The sequence below is a fragment of the Halichoeres trimaculatus genome, unplaced genomic scaffold (genome assembly GCF_033239565.1).
Source record: "Halichoeres trimaculatus isolate MK-OKI-2021-1 unplaced genomic scaffold, fHalTri1.1 fHalTri1_scaffold_16, whole genome shotgun sequence".
Taxonomy (NCBI): Eukaryota; Metazoa; Chordata; class Actinopteri; order Labriformes; family Labridae; genus Halichoeres; species Halichoeres trimaculatus.
This window is the reverse complement of record NW_027437194.1, coordinates 17,446,575-17,468,432: the sequence shown is the minus strand read 5'-3', so window position 1 is coordinate 17,468,432 and position 21,858 is coordinate 17,446,575. Positions and strand designations below refer to the sequence as shown.

The window sequence follows — 21,858 nt, the reverse complement described above, 5'->3', positions numbered from 1 at the left end:
CAGAGTCACAGAACACAATATCATTTGGGTCTTGAAAGATCGTTCAAGATGCTCTGAAAATGACCAGAAAGAAGACCAAAGAAATGACCAACATTGGCAGATACCTACATTGATATTGATATATCGTGCATCCCTATTTTCAAAGTCAGGGATTTCACCTATTTCATTCAGCACTTACCTGAACTTATATTTTGGAACAAGGGCTTCTGTCCATCATCAGTTGATAGAAAATCAGACCTGTGGAGGAAATATTTGTTCATATCTCATAAAAGTTAAAATGTGAATTTTTTAAGATGTACTGGCCCACACAATCCAAAACTCCTCAAACTGATCCGTCTCTGCTTCATTATATTCTGACTGCACATTCTCTTGTCCGTCAACTCACTTTGGCCGTGGATCCCATGCTCCCCAGTTCCCACACCAATGACGATCCTCTCCTTATTCACGTTAGGCTTCGAAACCTCAAACCTGTTCGCTTTGCTCATATTGTCAGTTTGTTGTTGTAGTAAAGCTGAATGCTGTCTGGTCTTGACACGTTTATCTTATTTTGAAAGGCATCAGATGTTTTGAGGATGCTGCAGTGCACAACTTTCTGCCCTGATCGACTTGCGCTGGTATGAGTTGGCCATAGCTTCTCTGTGGAGTTTTTAGCAGGGTATTGGTTTGATAACTCTTTGTGACCTACAGAAGCAAAAGAAATCATCAGCGTAAAGATTGATCATGTCTTTTAAGCTAGTATGATTGGCACTAAATGCTACTACTACTTGGCAGGTTTCCAACTCTTTTTAGTATAATCACGGCAAGATAGGAAGTTGGTAGGAAAACACGAACAAGAAGCAGCAGAGCCACGCGAGGCGTTAAACCTCACTGAAACTTGAAGACTGAGAAAAAATACTGATGGTCACACAATCTGAAGCTCTGAATACAAAGAAAATAGAGTCTTTTATTCTTTATATTATCATATTAAGCCTTTATAACTTTAATTCAGCTCTGAAGAAGCACCAAAGAAAACATCAAGTACTAACAGCTTCATGGACAAGCAGCTTCTGCTTAAGGATGCTGTAAATGTAGGACACATGGACAAATTTGACATGTGGGTCCAGTTTTTGAAAGGTAGCAGCTGGGATGAACAAACACTGAGGCATAGAAGTAGATTGATAAAAGTAGAAGCTTTGGGATGAAATATTGACAAGAGAGACTGACACTTAAGAGCATCTTTGAGCATCAGAGCCAGAAGGTCTTTATTTAAGCCAGAATTGAGTCAAAGAAAAGAATCTGCATTACATAACTCTACCGTTTGCATGAGCAAGTCAGCTTCTTCACTCCGTGCAGGAATATAAATGGAATAATGCAGGTGTAGGAGGCTGCAACATAACTGGCCACCTCCACCACTAATGACGAAGTGTGGAAGTTGTTGGTGATGCGCAGAAGTATATGAGTCAGCCAGCTGACCAGGAACACGCTGGCTACCGCCACCACACTCTTGGCCGCCCTCACCTGAGAGCTGGAGCTGGGTTTAGCCGACACCTTTGAATGAGCTGGAGCTTCGGCTTTAGTGTCAACATTTGGTTCCCTGCTGAGGGAGGAGCTGTTGGAGCTCTGACCTGGCGGACAGGAAGTACCATTGTAGACCGTAAGAGAAGCAGTCTCTTTAGGGTCTTTTAAGGTGCTTGGACCAGATGTACCAGCTGATTTATCACAGCTCCTGTCAGCAGTACTCATCTTTTCCTTAGGTTCCTTCTTGGCAGCACCAGAGCTGTGACTCTGAATGCGCCGCTGGTTTCGAAGAAGAGTTACAACAATCTGGACGCTGACGAACAGGATCCCAGCCATAGGGAGAGCATTTGCCAGGGTTAGATAAAAGATATCATAGATTTGGCTGGCGAGGGCGTTTGGGTAGAGGTCTACACAGTCCTCTTCGCTGTCGTTTGTTGCTTGTACGGTTACAAAGAAAAAATGGGGAATGCTAAAAGCCATGGCCACTGTCCAGCTCCCAGCCAGGAGACAACCAATCAAACGAAGGCTGTCCAGCTGCACAGGAGCGCCACCTCGTTTCAGGGATCCAACGAGCTTCTGGTGCCAGAACATGCTGATGAAGAACGTGGTGTAGATGCTGCTGGTTTCGGAGAGGTCAGCGCAGAAACGAAACACAGCACAGTAGGTTTCTCCGAGGAACCAGCGTCCAGTAAAGTCTGCAATTGTGTCTGGGAGGTCCACCAGGTAGTTAGTGATGAGGTTGGAGATGGCCAGGTTGATGAGGAGGACTTCGTTGGTGCGGAAACCAGATATCTGCCCAGGCAGGGAGCGGATCACCAGCCAGTTGTTTCCAAGGACTCCTGCCAGGAACATGAAGGCTCTGATGATAGATTCAATAATCTCTTCTGCGTCCATTTTCTCAGAGTCTCTTCCCAGCGTGTGAGGTTGGGTGCTTTGTTCTTCAGAGGTTTATGAAGGAGGAAATGAAGCCCAACCCCGTGACAATGTAGAGTCCAGGCAACATATCATTTTGTTTTCCCACCAAGGGGACTTTTTCAAATAATCCTTCTGAGATTTAGGTTCATTTTCTCATCCTAGTGCTCTATCTCTGACTGCTGATGTAATGATGCAAAGGACAAACCCCAGACACTGGATGGCTACAAAGCAGCCAACCTCAGGAGCTACTCAAAAATAAAAATAATAATAATGCAGTATATCTACACTCTGTAGGTCCTGAAGCCAGACAATTTAGGAACCAAGTGTCTTTGTGTTAAATGCTAAAGCAATGGAGACATTTTAATCCAATTAATCTGTTTTAACTCTCTACATTTTTTTCATACTTTCAAAAACCTAGTTGTATTGTTTTTTGTTACTTTTTCCAACGATACAGTTGTAGTTGTAGTCCTAGTTTCAGTCTTTGATGACAACCATACAAATTACTGACTAATTACCTCCACCAAAGAGGTTATGTTTTTGGGAGTTTGTCTGTCTGTGAACAACATAACTCAAAAAGTAACAAACGGATCTTGATAAAATTTTCAGGAAATGTTCAAAATGGGATAAGGAAGAAGTGATTTCATTTTGAAGGTGATCCAAATCACCATCTGAATTCAGGACTTTTTTATAGGATTCTTTATCTTTGTGAGATAGGGCCGTTTTCACCATATGTGTATATAACTCCATGATAAATGGTCGGATTGCTTTGCAAAACAATACAAGACAAGGTCGCCATAATTTCTGACAGATGTAAAAGTAGGATCCAGATCCCTGCAATATTCTGGGAGCTGAGATCCAGAATATAAATATGTACTGGGTCATCATAATTTTCAACACAGTCAGGTAACAAATTATCAAACCTGCAACTAACACCAAATTGTAGCAGACAGTCTGCTGAAGGGGAGTATAACATTAACTTGCCATCCATCCAAAATGTTTTACTCCTGATGATAATGCCTTACATAATTCTTTTAACACTCTTTGTGTCATTTTGGCGCCCCCTGTGGACAAAGCTATTCCTCTTAGCTCTGTGCTGATGTTAGCAGACAAAACCTATCACTTTGAACTTTGGCAGTGGAAGAAGTAAAACAAGTTTTTTTGTGTGCGCTGTAACTCGATTTATCAGTAACAGACTTTAAAATAACTGTATTAAAATGCCTTATCTTGTCGCTGATGGTCGTAAAGAACAGTCCATTGATTTCAGTCAACTTCATTACTATCTTAAACCCCCCAATCAGAGCTTCAAGTGTCAATAAAGATTGATCTTATTAGCTTTAGCAAACATACAATAAGCTACAGAAAATAGTATTTTTTTCACGATGCTGGTGAAGTTGCAGCAGAGCAAGATATTAGCTTATTTTTTGAACTGTTGACAGATACCAGCGAGGGTCTCAATGTGCAGCAGTTTCACGTCATTCATGAGTAAAAGCTCCACCTTTAGGATGAACCAGAGGCGGCATCTGTGCGCCGCTGCCTGCACAGTCAGGACGGGACAGAGGAGCGGGCAGAGCCTCTGCAGGCTTTCATCCTGTCTGCACGACGATGAGTTTTTGTTTCCAGCACTTTCACATCGACGAAGGGCTTCGTCCGGAGAGACAAACGGGTACTAGTTGCACGGTGGTGCGTTTACTGTCGCTTCCGTTGGTACGATGAGACTCTGATGTGCGCGGAGAGGACAGGATGCCCGCCAGCGGCGCAGACTCGCTGAAACCCAGCGCCTTCATCCCGGTGTGCACAGCCGCCTGCCTCCTGGTCGGCTCTACCTCCCTCTTCTTCGTCTTTACGTGAGTAAAGTTGGTGATAGACACTGTTGATTTGCTCAACTGGAAATGCATGCATCCTTGCAGACTTTGCTCCTTTTCATCATCTTTATTTCTGCATGTAGAATTTATTTTAGGACCCCAAACGATCAAAACTGTGGCAGCCTCTATTATCTTTTCTACACTTAAACTCGTTTTTTCTACTTTCAAAGCTTAGATCACCACTCTCCCTCCTTACCCCTCACTTCCCACCCCTGGCAGCCCCACCAGGGACGCAAACATCTGACCTGGTTGGCTCACAGCAGTGTGGGCTAGCCTGGGTGCTTGCCCGGTGCACCCTAAGGACTCACAGTAAGCACAGTTTTAGGAGGATCAGCCACTCACAATCAACATCTTTGTAACAATATGTCTTCATGACCCACATGAAGCAGATGTAATCAAGCTTTCAAACCCCTTTGTATGTGTCCTTTCAGCATCAGGTTTGATAACTGATTGAAATTGGAGTTTCGATGGAGCGTTTGGTGTTGGAACAGATAATTTTAGCCTCCTGGTTTTGACCTATTTGTGAGGTAAGGCAGAGCAAGTGGGAGGTTGAAAAGACTCAGCTCAAGCCAACGCTGCTGGCATTGCAGAGAGAAATAACTGAATACAGTATCCCATAATGCCCTCCAATCCAATTTAGCTGAGAACTATAGGTTAGTCAGATTTATCCTATATATTTCAAAGCTTTGTGTAACTTAAGAAGCATAAAGAAGAAAAACAAGCAGACTACTGTCAGATATTAAAGCACTTCTAATATAAAGCCCTGCTCTGATATCCACTGACACACTGAACCCTCCCACCTCATCGGCTCTATACCACTCCAGTGACCTTTGACCTCTGGAGCTACATCTGTCCTAGATTCTCCCGTATTCTCCAGCCATGCAACATTTCCACTGGAATCTGACACCAGATTGAGAGTATGGGATTAGGATCCTGTCGCCAATGCCATGTGATCCCCCCATCTGAAAAAAAAAAAGTCTGGGATCCTTGAATTTACAATCAGAGAGTGGGTGTTAACTGTTCTCTCTCAGGAGCAACTTTTACTGTAAAATAAATTGATTTAGTGTTTTATTTAGTTTGAAAAAGAAATTTTCATCGATAATTCATCAGGTCTAAATTCATTCAAGTAATTCAGTATTAACAGAACGTACAGTTTTGGTTCTTATCTTATTCTCACTTCTCAGCCGTTTTCAGTCTTTGGTTAATCATAACCATAAACTGTAAAATGATGGACAACACAACTGCTTCCAAAAGTAATGCCTAAATACCTAGAGCTCTCCCTGGTTAGAATCCAAGAGTTAAGCCTGGTCAGTGCTTCTGCATTAAATCATTGTGGTTCCCAATGCTGTAGGTCTGTGTAGCCCTTATATTGGTGCAGAATCCTTCAATGAACTATGGTTCAAAACAACGCTGACTGAAAACCCTGTAATTGGTCAACTGAGACATCCTGCTTCTTGTATTGACAGCATTTCCAAAAATCGCAATAAATTTCATCTAGTCGGGCATCTTCTCTCTATTCTGACTTGTAATAGTAACTGTATTATCCGCTTATATATGGCATAATACATCTAAAAATGCTGCGGAAGAGCAAGCAGAAAACATAGGAGGACCAGGATCATACAAACCACACTGCCCTCATGTGTTTCGGAGGAGTACTGCCAAGAAACAGGGACACAATGATGCAGAGGTATGTAGTTTTCACAACTGCATTAGCCACTACAACGTAGCATTAAATCAAAACTTTAAGGGGCCATTTACATGACACTGGTTTTAGGGTAAAATGCGAAAGTTTTGTTGCGTTTCAGCCTCGCGTTGTGACACCGTTGCCGTGTAAACAGTAAGCAGGCGTTTTCAGTGGAAACACTGATGTCACACTCTGCCTTGTGTGGGCACATACAACAGGACAACAGTACAGTTCTTAGGATCGTCACGAACTTCCGTGCCATGCTTGTGCTGCTCAATCTGCTGTATCTGCTAACTGTCTTTCAACAAAATGTGCATCTGTTACTGCACTTTTTAACTTAGTATTCCCCAATACAGCAGATGATCGGCTCAACTGTACTTAGGTGGAGATCTCCCCGAAGCTGCTTCTGGACAAGACAGTTAAAGCACCACCTACAGGCCTGGTATGCTTATTACAGCATTTTCAGTCCCTCAGCGTTTCCGTGTAAACACAGATTTATTCACTGCGTTTTCGCTGCGTTTTAGCGTTTTCAGATGAAACATTGTTGTTTAACCGGGTTTAAAGTAGACGGCCTGCTCTATCATCAAAATACAACATGGGTTAAACTAGAACCCATATTTTTACTTAATCTACAGTGACACAGTAATTTATATAGGCAGTTAAAACAAATATAAATGTATCCCGTTGGTGACAAAAACCAAAGCACAGCATCCATCACAGCAGTATTTTGGTTTCACTTTGTCATAGTGGGAAGAGAGGAAGTCATGTTGTCCATGCTTAAGTACAGACACACTCTTATTTTCCAAAGTTAATATAGCAGCTGTTTAATCAAGTGAAAGAAAGAGGCTCACTGGCTACAACAGGTCCATAAAAACCCTAATGAACTTGATCCACGGTCTGTAGGGATGAGATGGGATGTCATTTCTAAACCAGCAAAACCAGGACACTGTAAGTGTTAGAAACATGAATTCTTCTCTTTTGGGATGAGGGCTACAATCGAGCTGATATGACCTTACAACCTAAAACCATTTCAAATTATACAACTCAGATTAGAGCTTACCATTTTCTGACGTCATGGCACAAAATGCCCCCAAAGTGAGTATCTGAACGCTTACATAAGGTGAAAACCGTCTTGAAAAATCTTCTAGCTTTTTGTTTTGCCTGTAAGATTTGGAAGCTTGTACTGTCGACTCAAAGGCTATTAATATCAGCAGGAAGTTAGACACATCAATTGGCAGAAAGTCCGGGAGTTGCTCGCTGCCAGTGGGGCTCACACTTTTGTGATGCTAGCTGTAACTGGTTTCCTACTCTGAGTACTGAATGTGCCAAGTCAGCAGCTGCAGTTGGAGTGACTCACTTCCTCCAAAAGTAGAGATAGACAGGTGCCATGGTCTCTTCTGCCTGGTCTCAGTAACACTGATTCAGAGGGACATCTCTTGTCATCTGCCGTAGCATCACCCTGCCCTTTGCCCTGTGACTGTGAATCATGGGAACATTTGTGAATGCCATCTAGGGCCGCCTTTTGTACCTTTCTTTTCTACTTTCTATTCAACTACATGCTTTTATCTCTAATTCAAATTCCAAACCCCGCAACCATGTGATATACTGTTTAAGCTGCAGTCCTTTCATGTGGTGGGACTCATGCAATTATAATGACTATGTGTACATTAGAAGTGGAAGTGTTTCTATTTCAGCTGCACGTTTGGAAGATATGGAAAATCAGTCTCAAAAATGGTTGAAACGCTTTTGTCTTCCTCTCTGATAAATTTCATTAGTTGCCGGTTTCCTGCTTTTGTTCTTCTGACCATGAACTTTAGTTTGGGTGGGTGCTGAAGGTTTGGTGCATTGTTCAGCTGAGGTAGGTCAGCTACACCCACACTGATAAGAAAGAGCAAAAGTAAAGGCCTGTTTTTTGATTAAGATACACTTCTCTGCCCAGCCTTAGTTAAATCAGTTAAACATCATCTGAGGCTGAACACTGAAGAGCAAATATACTAAAATTTTTAAACTGGGACAAATGTGAAATTATCTTATGTGAAACATTATATGTTAGTTAATATCAAGCAACTTTTTGACCCCTGGGAAGGCCAAACTGGAGCACAAACACAAGCAGGTGTGGCTGAAGTAGTTGTGCACATGTACAATTTTATTGGCATTATCTTTTTATTTTACTAACTACTCTAACAACTCATATTAGAAAATCACATGGGGGCTATACTCCTGTACATAAAACTCTTATTTTTAGAGAAAAAAAACAGAGTGGCAGCACATATATCTTTTTAGCTTGATTATTAAAGTGAAGAGAAAAATGAGGCTCTAGCAAAAGCAAAATTTATTCTTATAAAACAAAGACAGCTACTGCTAGCCTGTTTCATCAATGTCCATATAGTCAATTTTAACCATTATGTACTACCTCTGATGGGGCAAATAGCCAGTTTTGGAGCCAATCAGATATCAAGGACATTAGTGTCTTCCCTGACCTCTCTCTGGCCACAAATGGTTATTGTATTATGCTAAATCAAGCGCATGTTATCTCTTGCTAATACAGTCAGTTCTAGCTCACATTAGGGTTCCTTTAGATAACATACAACATAATATGTCATAACATGTACCCATATATTTATCATTAACTTTTTTTTTACCTGAACTTAGTTAGTTCTGGTGGCTGTGTCATGTTTTCTTTGGAAAACATTTGCCAGTCCTAGCTTACACTAAGGCTTCATTTGCTAGCTATGAGGCTAAGGATGAGGGTAGTTGATAGCTTCTGGAATTAACTTTTTATTATCTCAAAGAAGAGGGTGTTTTTTTCTTTCTAAAGTAGCATAGGTTATCTTCAGAGAGCTAAAGCCTTAGAAAATGTTAGCATTAATCTTAAATAAAAGGCCATATTCATAGTCATTTATTGCCACATATCTATTACTAATGTTAAGTGTTTTAAACACAGGTTAACAGCATCACAGATAGAATTTAGTAAGTTCTGGGTGCTACTTTGTGTTTTCATCAGATAAAGTTAGCCAGTCCTAGCTTACATTAAAATTCCACTTGCTAGCTACTTTGCGTACCAAATGAAAAGCCAAATCTAAAGGTTTTAATTAACCAAATATTACTTATATCCTCCCAAGTTTAACCTTGTATGGGTAAGAATAAGGTGTTTACTTCTGTTTTTCAAAGGTAGTTTCTCCCACTGGAGTTAAAGCCTCGTGAAATTGTTAGCACAGAGCTCAGCTAACAAAGGCCAACAATAGTCTGTAAAATATATCTGTATATTTTTTACATTTGAGTGTTGCACACACAGGTAAACGGTAACAAAAATAGTCAGTGAGGAATATAAATTAGTAATTTCTGGTAGCAACATTGTGTTTTCTTCATATAAAATTAGCCAGTGCCAGCTTACAATACGGTTCCATGTGCTTGCTACTTTACATACCAGACCAATGTTGTGAGTCCAAAAACCTGAAACCTGAAACCCGTGTTTTTTAAACATTACAGTCTCTGTAAACTTAACCCCAAACTAAGGCGCACAAACTGTATTTTGGACAAGCTGACTAAAGTAACATAAGATCAAAAAACATTCTCAAACATTTGTAGATCCTTCCTCAACCAAAACTGAGTGTTTCATTTGAAAGCTTTACAGAAAATGGTCTACATCAATCACAGTCAAACAGATCCTAGCTTGCCTCCATCTGTACCGGGTGCTTCGCAGTGAGAGGAGGAATGACAGTCACAGATGACTTCTAACCACCATACTGTGACCACATGCTGTGTGAAGATTTATCGTCCAGTCTGTGGGAATTTATTCACTCCAAGTTGTTTCCTGTGCTGATGCTGGTTGTCTACAAATCTGACAGATTACACAGCAGTGATGTCATTTTTTAAACTGTGACAATATTTCACTAAAAGAGCCCACGCTGCCAGCAGCAGTAGTGAACTCACAGCCGGACCAACTGTGTCGCTGGCGTCTGCTGTGCCACTGACCCACTGTGGGGATGAGGGCAGCGTGCAGATTGCAGAGCAGCTTACAGTTCTATGTGATTTAATACAGCTCTGCTCAGGCTGTTTCATTAGGTGGGGTTTGTCTTTGCCATGCTGCGGTGTAATGAACTGTCTCTCCCGGCGGTCCAGATGGCCTCAGACCGATGATGATGGAGGCTCGATGGCTATGCAGAGGCATACGCAGTGTAATCTGTTTTACAAGAAATCAGATGATGAACCCGTACGGGGTTCATTTTCAGATGTGGAGCAGGCTGCATTTCAATGAACCAATCAGTATTTAGTCATATTACCACAAATTAACATGTTATCTGAAACGCAGGTCTAGACAGGTTTTTTTGTAACATTACTTCACTTTGAGCAGGAACAGAGCAAAAGTTGCGAGTGTATCAGGCAGAGTGCTTGAGCAGGATCAAACACATGGGTGTACAGTCTGTCTGAAAATGTTAAGAAAAAGAAAACAACAGGGAGCACCTCCCTGAAAAAACAGGATCAGGAGTAACAGTTTAAAAGTTAAACAGATATATAACAAATAAAATTGTGTGATTTGATTTCATCGTGTATTTATGTGTGTCTCTTCAGAGGCTGTTTTGTAACTAACCAGCTCGAGTTACAAAGCCTAATGTAAGTGATCAGCTGTGACAGTTTAAGCACATGTCAAACACGACCATATTTAGCCAAAAGAACTTCAATACAAATCCTGAATAGTAGCCTAAAGGGGGAGGGGAAGGGGATTAAATTATACTTCATCTTTCTGTTGCATTTCCACCGCTTCCCAAGGTCCTCGTAATTTAATTATGGTAAATTTATTCAAATCCACAAAGAAACTCGTGTCTAATTTGCAATGTTAATTCATCTTTTGCTGTAACTGTGGCTCCTGTTGGATTTATCTCGCAGCGTACAGTGTACAGTAGCGTGCATTTTCATACGAGGAGAGCATTGACCACATGCACGCCATGTTTGTAATGAATGTGAGGAAAGCACAATGAACTGAACTGGCAGGAATGGTCTGTAATCCAGAGTTCATAATCCAGGGATTACTGGGTTTGCAGCTGGCATGGCTTCAGCAGGCGTTCCTCTTGGGGGGAAATAAAGAACCCCTCCCCCAACAGCCTGAAACCAGCCGGGGGGTTTGGGGATTGGTGCTGGGATCAAAAAATGAGTGTTTTTCACCTTTATATGAAACATCAAAAAACATGAAGAAATAACTGAAAACAATCTCAAGAAATGTGTTTTTTTATTATTATTATTCTGGCCGCAGTTTTTACTCAACAGATTTGATCCTCCTCTCCACCTCTTTTGAACCAAACCAAAACTTTAACTGATTAAAAGACAAAAACTCTTCTGTGTTATTTACAGTATATGTAGGCTAAACATGTGACGTCCAATCAAACACTGTGAATATAATCCAGTGAATCTTTGCCTCTCTATCACTGTAACCTGATTACACAGCCCCTCTCTAATCTCACAGCCGAGACATAATCATACTCTCATTCTCTACCGTACAGTACACACACACACACACATACACAAACACACACATGCACACAGTCGATCTCTAAGATTTTTATGACACACATACACAGAGAGATACTGCTTCAAATCCAGACGGCCCAATATTGTTATGAAAAAAAAAATAATCTGGAAGCTCTAACCTTCAAATGAATGAAGCATTTTTTTTGTTTTGTTTTTTTAACAATTTGTATGATTGAAAACTTTCATCTTAATATAAAATCCCACCAATGAAAAATTCTTCATTTAATATGTCTCTTTAGCTAACTCATTTGCTTTAAAGCTCCTGTGAGAAACTTTAGGTTTGTGGTAATTTGTCACCCCCTGTGGACAGGGCAGCATCGGCATGGTGGTGCAGTGTTTGGCATCATTGTCTAACGGCCAAAGGTCCCTGGTTTAATTCACTAGCTGGGCAGGTGCCTTTTGTGTGGAGTTTGAATGCTCTTCCTGTGCTGGCATGGGTTTTCTTCCATGGCTCAAAAACAGTCAATTGGCACACCAAGGGGCCGTTTACACGACAGCGATTTCAGGGTGGAACGCAAAAGTTTTGTTGTGTTTCAGCCTTGCGTTTACACGGAAACGGCGTTTCAGCCGACCTAAAACGCAAACTTTTGAAAACGGCCTCCAGAGTGGGATTTTTCTGAAACGCTGATAGCTATAGCACCACCTACAGGTCTGGCATGCTTACTACAGCGTTTTCAGTCCCTCAGCGTTTCCGCGTAAACGCAGATTTTTTTCACTGCGTTTTTGCGTTTTCAGATGACGAGCATAAATGGCTTGTTACAGTGATACATTGCTCATATTTTGATAGATCAGACAGTGGGTGAAACGTCAAGGAGTTTAAATGCCTACAATGTACATACAGAGTTTAAACATCGCTAAATTACTTTAACAACTGAAAATCTGTCTTTACAGATATTGCCACAATATATGTGAACGAAATTACCACTGGCACTGAAAGATAATGGACAGATGATTGAAAAACTGTTATTCTTTTCCTTTTCATGTAAGAAGAAAATCTCTTTATCACCTGGAATTTTTATTTATTTGGCCTGAAAAGAATCAGAAATCATTATTTTAGTGTTTGCATCTATCTTTTTTTTTTTTTTTTTTTTTTTGTAGAAAAATCTTCGCTTTCAATATGGGGCAATGTTTGACCTCCCTGTGTGTTATGAGGATGTAAAAACAGCTTAAGGTGATTAAAAAAAATACTAAAAAAGACCTGGTTTTGCATGACATGGTGGAAACTTTTGCAGTGGAAAAAATGAAAATAAAGCTGCATGCAGTTAATAATTACAAAGGACACCTGCCTCCTGCCAGCATTCCTGGAGATCAACCATGACTTTATTGAAAACCGATCTTCATGCTGATGTTTGGGTTGGCTTTTAAAGTTTATTTTGAAGCAGGAAGTATAAATTTCTGTCTTTTTCTAACGAGAAAAAAAAAAAGTCACATGAGCTTTAAATACAGTCTTGATCATCATCGTAAACAGACTGCTGAGGTCTTTCTCTCTGTTGCCTCTCTAACAAAAAGCACAGCACAGTTTATCAGATTTTAGGATTTTTCTTTTTCATCTGAACCCTTCTTTCTGCATAAAGTCAAAATGTTCAGGTTATGATGTTATAAAGCAGAACAAAACAGCAAATCCTTTCTGCTTTTTAAACCCTTAAAGATTTATTCATAAACCATTTGGTCCCACTAGACTCTTTACAGACTGTCATTTTCACAAAAACCAAGAGTTTATGCGGAAAAATGATTCTGTTTCTCATATATGAAGATTAAAATACTGAAGCATTAGGTTGAGTCTTGAAGCATTAAAGGCATTTCTCTGAATTGTTTTCATCTGTTAAATAAATGTTTGGCTTAGACAGTTTATGAAATGAAAAACGATTTGATTTTCTAACACTAGAATCAAGAAACTCTCTCTTAATTTATTTAAAAAAGAGGGAAAAAAAACTACGAAATGATCTCATAATGAAGATCACGGTTCTCTGCGTCTCTTTGGGAGCCATGTCTTACTTTATGATGTAAAACAGAAAGAGTGAGTGTCTTTTCTCTCCTGCAGGGGACCCCATCATTTAATCCCTTGTTCTGGTCCCTGGTGAACACGCACTAATACACGCTTATCTTTCACTGTAAACAATTACTTTTGGGATCTGCTGCTCCCCTTGGAATAAATGGGATGAAGATTATCTCGTACAATCTTTGTTGTGGCCCTGATTTGTGTTAACCGCGACCTCTGAGGGACGGATCCCCACAGGGCTCAGAAACACTCTGGAGCCATCGATTCACTACATTTCAATGTGATGAGGACGAGAAACAGATTCTCTTTCTTCTCTCTGGATGCTCAGATGTCCGTGGCTGGCTGTGACCATCTGCCCAGCTGTACCACCATGTTGTGCTATCCTCTTCCTCTTTGTGCTGGCCAACTTCACCATGGCAACCTTTATGGATGCTGGTGTGCTCCCAGTGGGTGAGTAATCAAACTGATGATGCTCAGAAAGAGAAAAGAGCCATCTCCTCCTTTAAAAAAAATCTTGATGTGTTACAGTTGCAAGTCTCTCGGTTTTGTTTCTCAGCAAACGAGGATGAGGATAAAGACGATGAGTTTCGAGCTCCCCTGTACAAGAACGTGGACGTGAAGGGCGTCCAAGTGCGCATGAAGTGGTGTGCGTCGTGTCACTTCTACAGACCCCCACGCTGCTCCCACTGCAGCGTCTGTGATCACTGTGTGGAGGTGAGGCCGAGTATTCAAATCAACTTTTAGAGAAAAACCAGCACGCATGAGAGAGAAGGGGGGTGGTGGAGGGGGAGAATCTCATTAATCAGGTTAATCCTTTTTCTCAGATCTCTGCTCGTCTCTGTAGAAACCTGATTTGAAAAATGGTTCAGATTAAAGTGTTTGAATGTTTTAATATTCTCTGAGCAGTGTTGGTTTTCTCTAACTCTCTCAGGACTTCGACCATCACTGTCCCTGGGTCAACAACTGCATCGGGAGGCGAAACTACCGCTACTTCTTCCTCTTTCTGCTGTCTCTGACGGTACACATGATCTGTGTGTTCAGCTTCGGCCTCCTTTATGTCCTGAACCACATGGACGACCTGTGGAAGCTGCACTGCACTGTGACGTATCCTTTCGTAAGAATTGCTCTGCTATGAGTAAACATATTTAGAGTCTGTATAACTGAGACCAACATGGAGCAAGTTTTCTTGACAGCACATTCAGTTTGGTTGTGATCAGCATATCAGGGCTGTTCCTGATCCCCGTCCTGGGTCTTGCTGGATTCCACCTATACCTAGTCTCAAGGGGACGCACCACCAATGAGCAGGTGAGGAAATACCATCATATATAAATTATATGTTAGAAATAAATCTTTACACTGAATCAAGATGAAAGATTGATATTGGACTGTCACTAGAGGACTGAATGACACCATAACCTAATTTGGATATTTCACAATTTATGAGTTATGGTAAGGGAGGCTGTAGGAGAGAGGAATAGCATCATTGGAGAGAAAAGTGGGTAAACACCAGAAATACGTTTAGAACTTCGAGTATATCTTGCTCTGATTGCAGCTGGGAGTAAGAACTGGGTCGTCTCTCCTCCTCTGACCACTGCTGCTGTTTTGCCTCAATTTTAAGTTTTGAAAGAGAAACTCCAAAAAAATAACAGACGACTCCTACAATCTAGAATCCTAAAAGCTTGTGGATGTGAACTGGAAAATTAAAAACTAGTGCTGTCAAGCGATTAAAAAAAATCAAATTAATTACAGGATTTGTAATTAATAAATCTAATTAAAAACATTTTAATCTCATATCTGCTTAAGGTCCCCAAATAAAAGAATTTGAATTCTAGGACATGACAAAAATGTAGTGCATGACTAATCAAATCAATACACAAAGTGGAGAAAGTTTGTAAATCTTCATTTTTTTTAGCTGGTCAATATTAAAGGTCCCATATTTTGCTCCTTTACTGCAGTTTGATATGGATCATTGATGTCTTCATGAAATGTTAAAAACATGTTTTGGTCCAAAAAGCCAATAAATCAAGCACAGCAGCATTGTTTCCAGGCTCTCATAGCCCCTCTGTTCAGAACGCTCTGATTTAGTGGGCGTGACCTTCATATGTAAATGAGCCACCGCTGATACCGTCCCACTCTTCCACGTCACTGAAAGCGGCGACACAAGCTCCGAGTGCACAATGTTTAGAAAACAGCGAAGCTTGTACACCGTAACATTACAGGCTAAAACAACAGGCTAACCGCAGCTAAAGTTAGCATCCTGAAGCTAACACAGAGATAGGGGGACACTGAGGAAAAGCTCTTACGTCTGCTTCACAGCACACAGCATTTAAAATACTCACATTTCCAGGGTCCGAGGTTTGTTGGGGGATGGTTGGTAATGCGCCTGGATTCAGGACCAGTCTATTCGCTAGCCCTCTGTTGTACTGTCCAAAGTTGGAAAAGCAGTCGGCTGTGAAGTGACTAGCACACACATGCCCGGTTTTACTGTGTGTAGCTGGCACATTTCCCTTACAAATCAACTTTAGCCACTTAGTCTTGTCTTCTTCCAAGATGGGAAGCTTGTGCATGGAACTATGTGGCTGTTTACAGCCAAAAACAGCCACACTCCTCTCTCCAGCAGCGGAAAGAGGAGTGGCCGGGAAGGGGTTCGGGGGTATCTGCTCCGGTGGACCAATCAGGTCAGAATTGCTCCCGATTGGTCAAAAAAGGGAATCACTGACATCGGCAATTCCCCAAAATCCAAACAGCTGGTTTTAGTTCAGGATTTTACATTCACAAGCCCTACTAAGTACAGGTTTTCTCATTAAATATCACATTTTGTGGGCTGGGAGGAAAGCCAAAGACCCACAAATTTCACTAAAGGACTCAATAAAGTGATTTTTGTATAATATGGGACCTTTAAAGTCTATGGAAACCAGCTGGGTCATTGTATATATTTTTTGTCTTTTTGTGACCCTAAAGGTAACCGGGAAGTTTCAAGGAGGAGTCAATCCTTTTACACGAGGTTGTTGCAACAATCTGGAGTATCTGGTTTGCAGTCCCATCTCCCCACAGTAAGAACAATTTCTTCCTCTATATCTCAAACTTTGAAGAATTCTTAAATGAGTCACTGTTTTTTTTAATGTGACACCAGGTACACGACAAGGCCCAATGATAAGTCAGTGATTCACATTCAGCCTCCGTTCCTAAGACCGGAGATTGACAGGCAGATGTCAGTGAAAGCCCGGGACAACGGCGTACAGAGTCAGGATCTTCAAACGAAAGTATGCAAACTCGAATGACACATTCAAAACAGACACACTTCCTCCAGAATTAATCTCACCTCGGCTGTCAAAAGGATTAGGTCCCTCACGTTCTCCACTTTTTTTTCTCCTGCCAGCAAACGTCAGGAGGAGCTGTCGAGCTGTCAGACATCAAGCAGATGAAAACTCCACCACCGCTGCCACCGAAACCAGAGCACGGCCTGCTCAAGAGCCACTCCACTGCCACAGACGGTACTTATAGTGACGTACACACACTTAAAAAACCACGCACAGATATGAAAAACCAAAAACATCAAGCTTCCAAGAGCAGCTTATTTCTCTGTGCTGTTATCGATACAAGTAATCGAGTCTTCAGTGAGATATCACTGCTGAACTTGGCAACATTATTCTTCTGTCATGAGGAGTTTATTTTGAGTCCATCGTCTCGCATACACCCTCCTGATTGCATAATTACATACCGGCCAGGTTGAGCTCAAGTTCTTTATTTCTATATGTAAAAGAGTAAGGGAGACACATTGTCAGGCGCCCACTAACAATACAATAAGAATCAAGTACATAAAAACAGCATTCGTTCAAATGTAAGAATCAAATCGTTTGTAAAAGTTTGTATCAAAGAGCTGTAAAGTAATAGAGAGATGATCTGAAACACTGAAGCTTGGGCTGTTTTGTAGCGTTGGTATTAGAAGCAGATATTGCACAGCTTGACTCTACAACACCAGGTGTGTTTTAATTTCCTAAAAGTGGCCTCCCAACAAAAGCACAGCTTCCTGATTGAGTCATGTTTGTCAAATGTTTGACAATAATGACGCATTCCTCACGGCCAACTACAAGATGAAAACCAATAATTTTACACTGTTGGAAGCTGTGGTTCTCATCTGGTGAGTCAGGAACTCAAAGTGGGTCATAGAGCCATGAGAAGTGGGCGGTGGATATCTGCCTGAGCAAAAGTTGTAGCTAAAAGTTTGTTCTGCCATTTTTTTGAAGGACGTGTGTTTGCTGTGATGCAGAGTGCCTGCAGTGATAGAGTAGTTCATACCGCTAAAACTCTAATCCTAGCAAACATTCTTTGTCCCATTTTTCTCAGTACAAAAGCCAAACTCATATGAAAAGTCTAAGTTATCATCATATTACATGAGCTTACAAGCAAAGCAAGTAAGCAAAGTGTTATCATCATAGAATAGTTTTAGCATAGCAACATAGCAAGGGGTAGGATTAGATAAGATGATTCTCCTTCATACTCGTTTTTGTTTATGTAAACTGAGAACCTTAAGAAGTGATTGTCTCATTTTGTTTTTATTTTTTTCTGCGCATCATTTATTTCCATTTTTCACAGTTTAAGTCGTGACCTACATGACAGGAATAAAATGAAGACTCAAAGAATAAGAGCAAAGATATGGGGTGATTAAAGTACTTACTAAGTCACTTTATATCATCTAAAATACCAGAAAGGTGGCTCAAGATGAGATGTGATTAGCCAACTTTTTGTGACACTCGCCAGATATTTGTCTTGCACCCAATGTTTGACCTCTATATATCTTATTCTGTATGCATATCTTTCATGCATCATATCTTACCTGTATTATATATTTAGTGTTTCTTTGACCTGGCAATATTCTGGATACTGAGATCCAGAATATGAAATATGTACTGTGCAATCATAATTTTCAACACTGTCAGGTAACAAATTATTGTACAAACCTGCAGCTAACACCAAATTGTAGCAGACAGTCTGCTGAAAGGGAGTATAACATTAAAGTAGGACTAAAGTGTTGTGTGAAAATCACAATAGGCTTGGCAGAGGTCTGCACTTTCTGGGTGCTTTTCTAGTTTCATTTTGTATCATATTATATGTATATCAATTTTTTTTCATACCATATCTTATTGGGTGGCTTGGTGCATTTTTTATTGCCATATAGTTTTTTTCCTTTACGGTTTAGTATCTTTTCTTATAGTTTCATTTCATTTTGTATCACATTGTATTGTACTGTACTGTTTTGATGTATTTTTTGGTTTCATACCAGTTCCTTGAAATTGTTACGTTTCTGTATGATATCAAACTAAATGATATGCAAGAATCCATACATAATGATAGGCGATGGGATACAATTTAATTTCATGTGATACAGTACGGTACGGTACAAAACAATACAAGCAGTATCATAGAATACAAAATCTTTGATATGAACAAATGATACAATATAAAGCGATACAAAGCAATACAAAATCAAACAAAACAGTATATAGTAATAAGAAATAATACTAAGCCATGATATACTATACACTATGATACGATACTAAACAGCAGATCCGTTTATGTATAAATGTTTTCTTTAGTCTTGTTACAATTTGTGTTATATTGCATCGTTTTTTTCTAAATTGTACTGTTTTGAATTGTTTTGTATCGTTTTGACATACCTTGGTTTTCCACCCACACCTGATCTGTTATAATCATATTCAGTGGATTTCTGTCTAATCTGATTAAATGTCTCCTCCAGAAATGGGACACCACACCAAATCCATCGTCCCTGCATCCATCCCCACTGTGCCACAGTTACGCCCGGTCCTGGAGGCCATATCCAGAGGATCATCACCTATCCCTCCAGAGCAGGTATTCTCAGTCTGCCTACAGGTGTAAGCTTTTATTCCAGTGTCTTTTTCTTTGACACACACTGTTCTCTGTTAACTGTTGTGTTGTTCAGCTGCTGAAGACATCTGAGCATCAGGGAGTCAACAGGAGTCCTGACCTGCGGTCTGAGTCCAGGGAGAGTCCTCTGAGAGGCAGCCAGCAGGCCGGCCCACCTGTCCAGACCAACAGCATCTCTGGCTCTTTGCAGCTCAACTCTCTGACCCTCAACTCGCGCTCTCTCACCCTCAAACACGCCAACCGCCACGGCAACAAACCTCAGCTTCACGGCATCCACAGTGACAGTTTGAGCTCCAACCCTGTCCCAGGTCTCATTACTCCAGCTGGGCTTCTGGCCAATCACAGCAGCAGCAGCCTCTCCTATGACAACCTCATGAACCCTGTGGACTGTCAGTTCCTGCCTCAAAGAGGGGGTCCTCCGGTGGGTTATCACCCTCACTTCATGTCTCTGGGTGCTGATGGCTCTGTAGTTCAGCGGCCTCCTCCTCACGCCTACAGCCCTGTATTCATGGGTGTCACCAGACAGTCTCCTCAGCCTCGAGACCCCTCGCCGTCTCTGCAGGGCCTCACCTCGAGAGATCCGTCCCCTTCCCTACAAGGATTCATCCAAAGAGACCCTTCCCCGTCTTTCTCAGGCCTGATGCAGAGAGACCTCGCCACCCAAAGCGTGACAACACGAGACATCCCGCCTCCAAGTCTGGCATCTCAAAGCCTACGCGACAGCCTCAGGGATCTGCAGAGTTTGACACCTCCAAAGTCTGCTGCTGCTCGCTACGACAATTTCTCAAAGAGCATCATGGCGTCCCTTCATGAAAGACGGGAGCTGGAGGAGAGGGACAGGATGCTCCGACTTCAAGCCAGATCCCAAGCTCTCTATGGCCCAGATGCTGGGATTTATGATATCCCAAGCAGGAGGAGCCTCCCACCAGACAACATCCACCGGCCTGCAGGCTCTCGTGGACCAACTCCTCCTGCGTACGGCTCCAGAGAGTTCCTCATGAGCACTGGTATCCTCGGTTATGGCATGAGGACATCTCCACTCTCCAGTTCGTCCACGTCGTCTCTGACTCGAGGCCCCAAAACCTCCAGCTCTCCTCTGCAGAGCAGCAGCAGCAGCAGCCTGCAGAGCAAAGGAAGGTCTTCCTCTCCTGCTTACTGCCCTCCTGACAGACAGACTCAACCGCTCCCTTCCTCCACTTCCACACTGCCCCGTTTGCCCTCCACCTCCACTTCCTCCGCCCCCTCATACACCTCCTACGCCACGGCAAAGAGGTCCTCGCTTACATACTCCTCTGAGGGGAAGGACTCAGTCACTCTGGGAGCCCTGAAGTAAAAAAAAAATACTCCACGTCTCTGGTGTGAATGAATCATCTATGCAGTGTTAGTCTCAGTCTTCACAGCTCTGAAATACTTTGTAAATAAGAGGCCATTTGGGACTTTTCCCGTGTGGGAGGGAGTGTGAGAAACAAACAGAGAAGGATAAACTTAGAAAAATATTCTTCCAAAAGTCTTTTCCAAATCTTCGAAAAACGGTAAATCTCAGGATAGTTGTGCCTCCTCTTACAAACAGAGCGAGCTCGTTACACTCAGTGGAAGCAGAAGGGCTATGTGAGGAAACCAGACGGACTTTCTATCTGCTTGTGTGTGTTTTGATATTGCTTTTGTGAAACGATGTAATACCATGCTATCTGAATTGTCTCCTGCTGCAAACGACCCAGTTTAATAAAATTTTGTAGTTGTTTATATGAATAAACTTATTTTGTAATTTGTATTTCTCTTTCCACATCATTTCTTTGTGGTTATAAAACAGTGAGATACTTGATTCTGATTGGTCAAAAACCCACGACAGGGAATCAACCTCAGTAGCAAAGTAACAAGAACTATTTGTTAACAAAGGTCATAGTTAATGTAACTGTGGAAAGGATGGCACACTTCACCACTACCTGTTGACACTGTGCCAAAAACGTTCAATAATAATCTACTTTACAAGGAAAATTCCAGTTGAGATGAATTTATGTGGAAGTCCTGGCCAAAACAGCAGCATTGGAAGTTTCACGCAGAGAGTAAGACGGAGCAATAGAAAATAACAAGTAAACGTTACATCAGTTAGTAAAGTAGCTACAGTAAAATGTGCCAAGCTGATCAGATGACCCTCAGTCCCAGTTTTAAAAGAATCCAAACTGATAAAATAATCTGATTTTAGATGATCCTGTAACTCAGATCCGGATTGGGAAGGAAAACAGTGAAACTACTCGGACCAGTGACAGGGCGAGCCCGATGATCAACAAACAGAATCTGTCTGTGGGACCAAAAGAGATAACCATAGGAGTTAGTAAAGAACAGAAATGAGATGGCAGATTATGTATAACAGCCTTAATTAATTAAATTAAATTAAATTAAGATCAGATAATAATTTATTTACCAGTGTCAAAGCAGCAAAGTTTATAGTGCAAAAATTAAACTAAAAC

At 41.3% G+C, this 21,858-nt stretch overlaps 2 protein-coding genes across 2 annotated transcripts; one reads left to right on the top strand and one right to left on the bottom strand.

Moving 5' to 3' along the window:
* Window positions 1-1,290: 1,290 nt before the first annotated feature.
* On the bottom strand, window positions 1,291-2,391 carry ora5 (olfactory receptor class A related 5). The gene has a single exon (XM_074690901.1). It carries the CDS (start codon window positions 2,389-2,391, stop codon window positions 1,291-1,293), a length of 1,101 nt encoding a protein of 366 aa, XP_074547002.1.
* Window positions 2,392-3,926: 1,535 nt separating this feature from the next.
* Window positions 3,927-21,161, top strand: zdhhc8a (zDHHC palmitoyltransferase 8a). Its single transcript, XM_074690428.1, has 10 exons — window positions 3,927-4,256; window positions 13,812-13,933; window positions 14,040-14,197; window positions 14,415-14,587; window positions 14,686-14,788; window positions 16,445-16,536; window positions 16,617-16,746; window positions 16,863-16,977; window positions 19,242-19,354; window positions 19,446-21,161. Exons 1-10 carry the CDS (start codon window positions 4,153-4,155, stop codon window positions 20,721-20,723), a joined length of 2,388 nt encoding a protein of 795 aa, XP_074546529.1. The 5' UTR covers window positions 3,927-4,152; the 3' UTR covers window positions 20,724-21,161.
* Window positions 21,162-21,858: the final 697 nt, after the last annotated feature.

What these genes read in the sequence shown, in the direction of transcription:
- ora5 (XM_074690901.1), bottom strand. Translation starts at nt 2,391, where the DNA reads ATGGACGCAGAAGAGATTATTGAATCTATCATCAGAGCCTTCATGTTC.
- zdhhc8a (XM_074690428.1), top strand. Translation starts at nt 4,153, where the DNA reads ATGCCCGCCAGCGGCGCAGACTCGCTGAAACCCAGCGCCTTCATCCCG. An exon ending in TCCCTCTTCTTCGTCTTTAC is followed by an intron (nt 4,257 to 13,811) that starts GTGAGTAAAGTT and finishes CTGGATGCTCAG; the next exon opens with ATGTCCGTGGCTGGCTGTGA. An exon ending in TCTGTGATCACTGTGTGGAG is followed by an intron (nt 14,198 to 14,414) that starts GTGAGGCCGAGT and finishes TAACTCTCTCAG; the next exon opens with GACTTCGACCATCACTGTCC.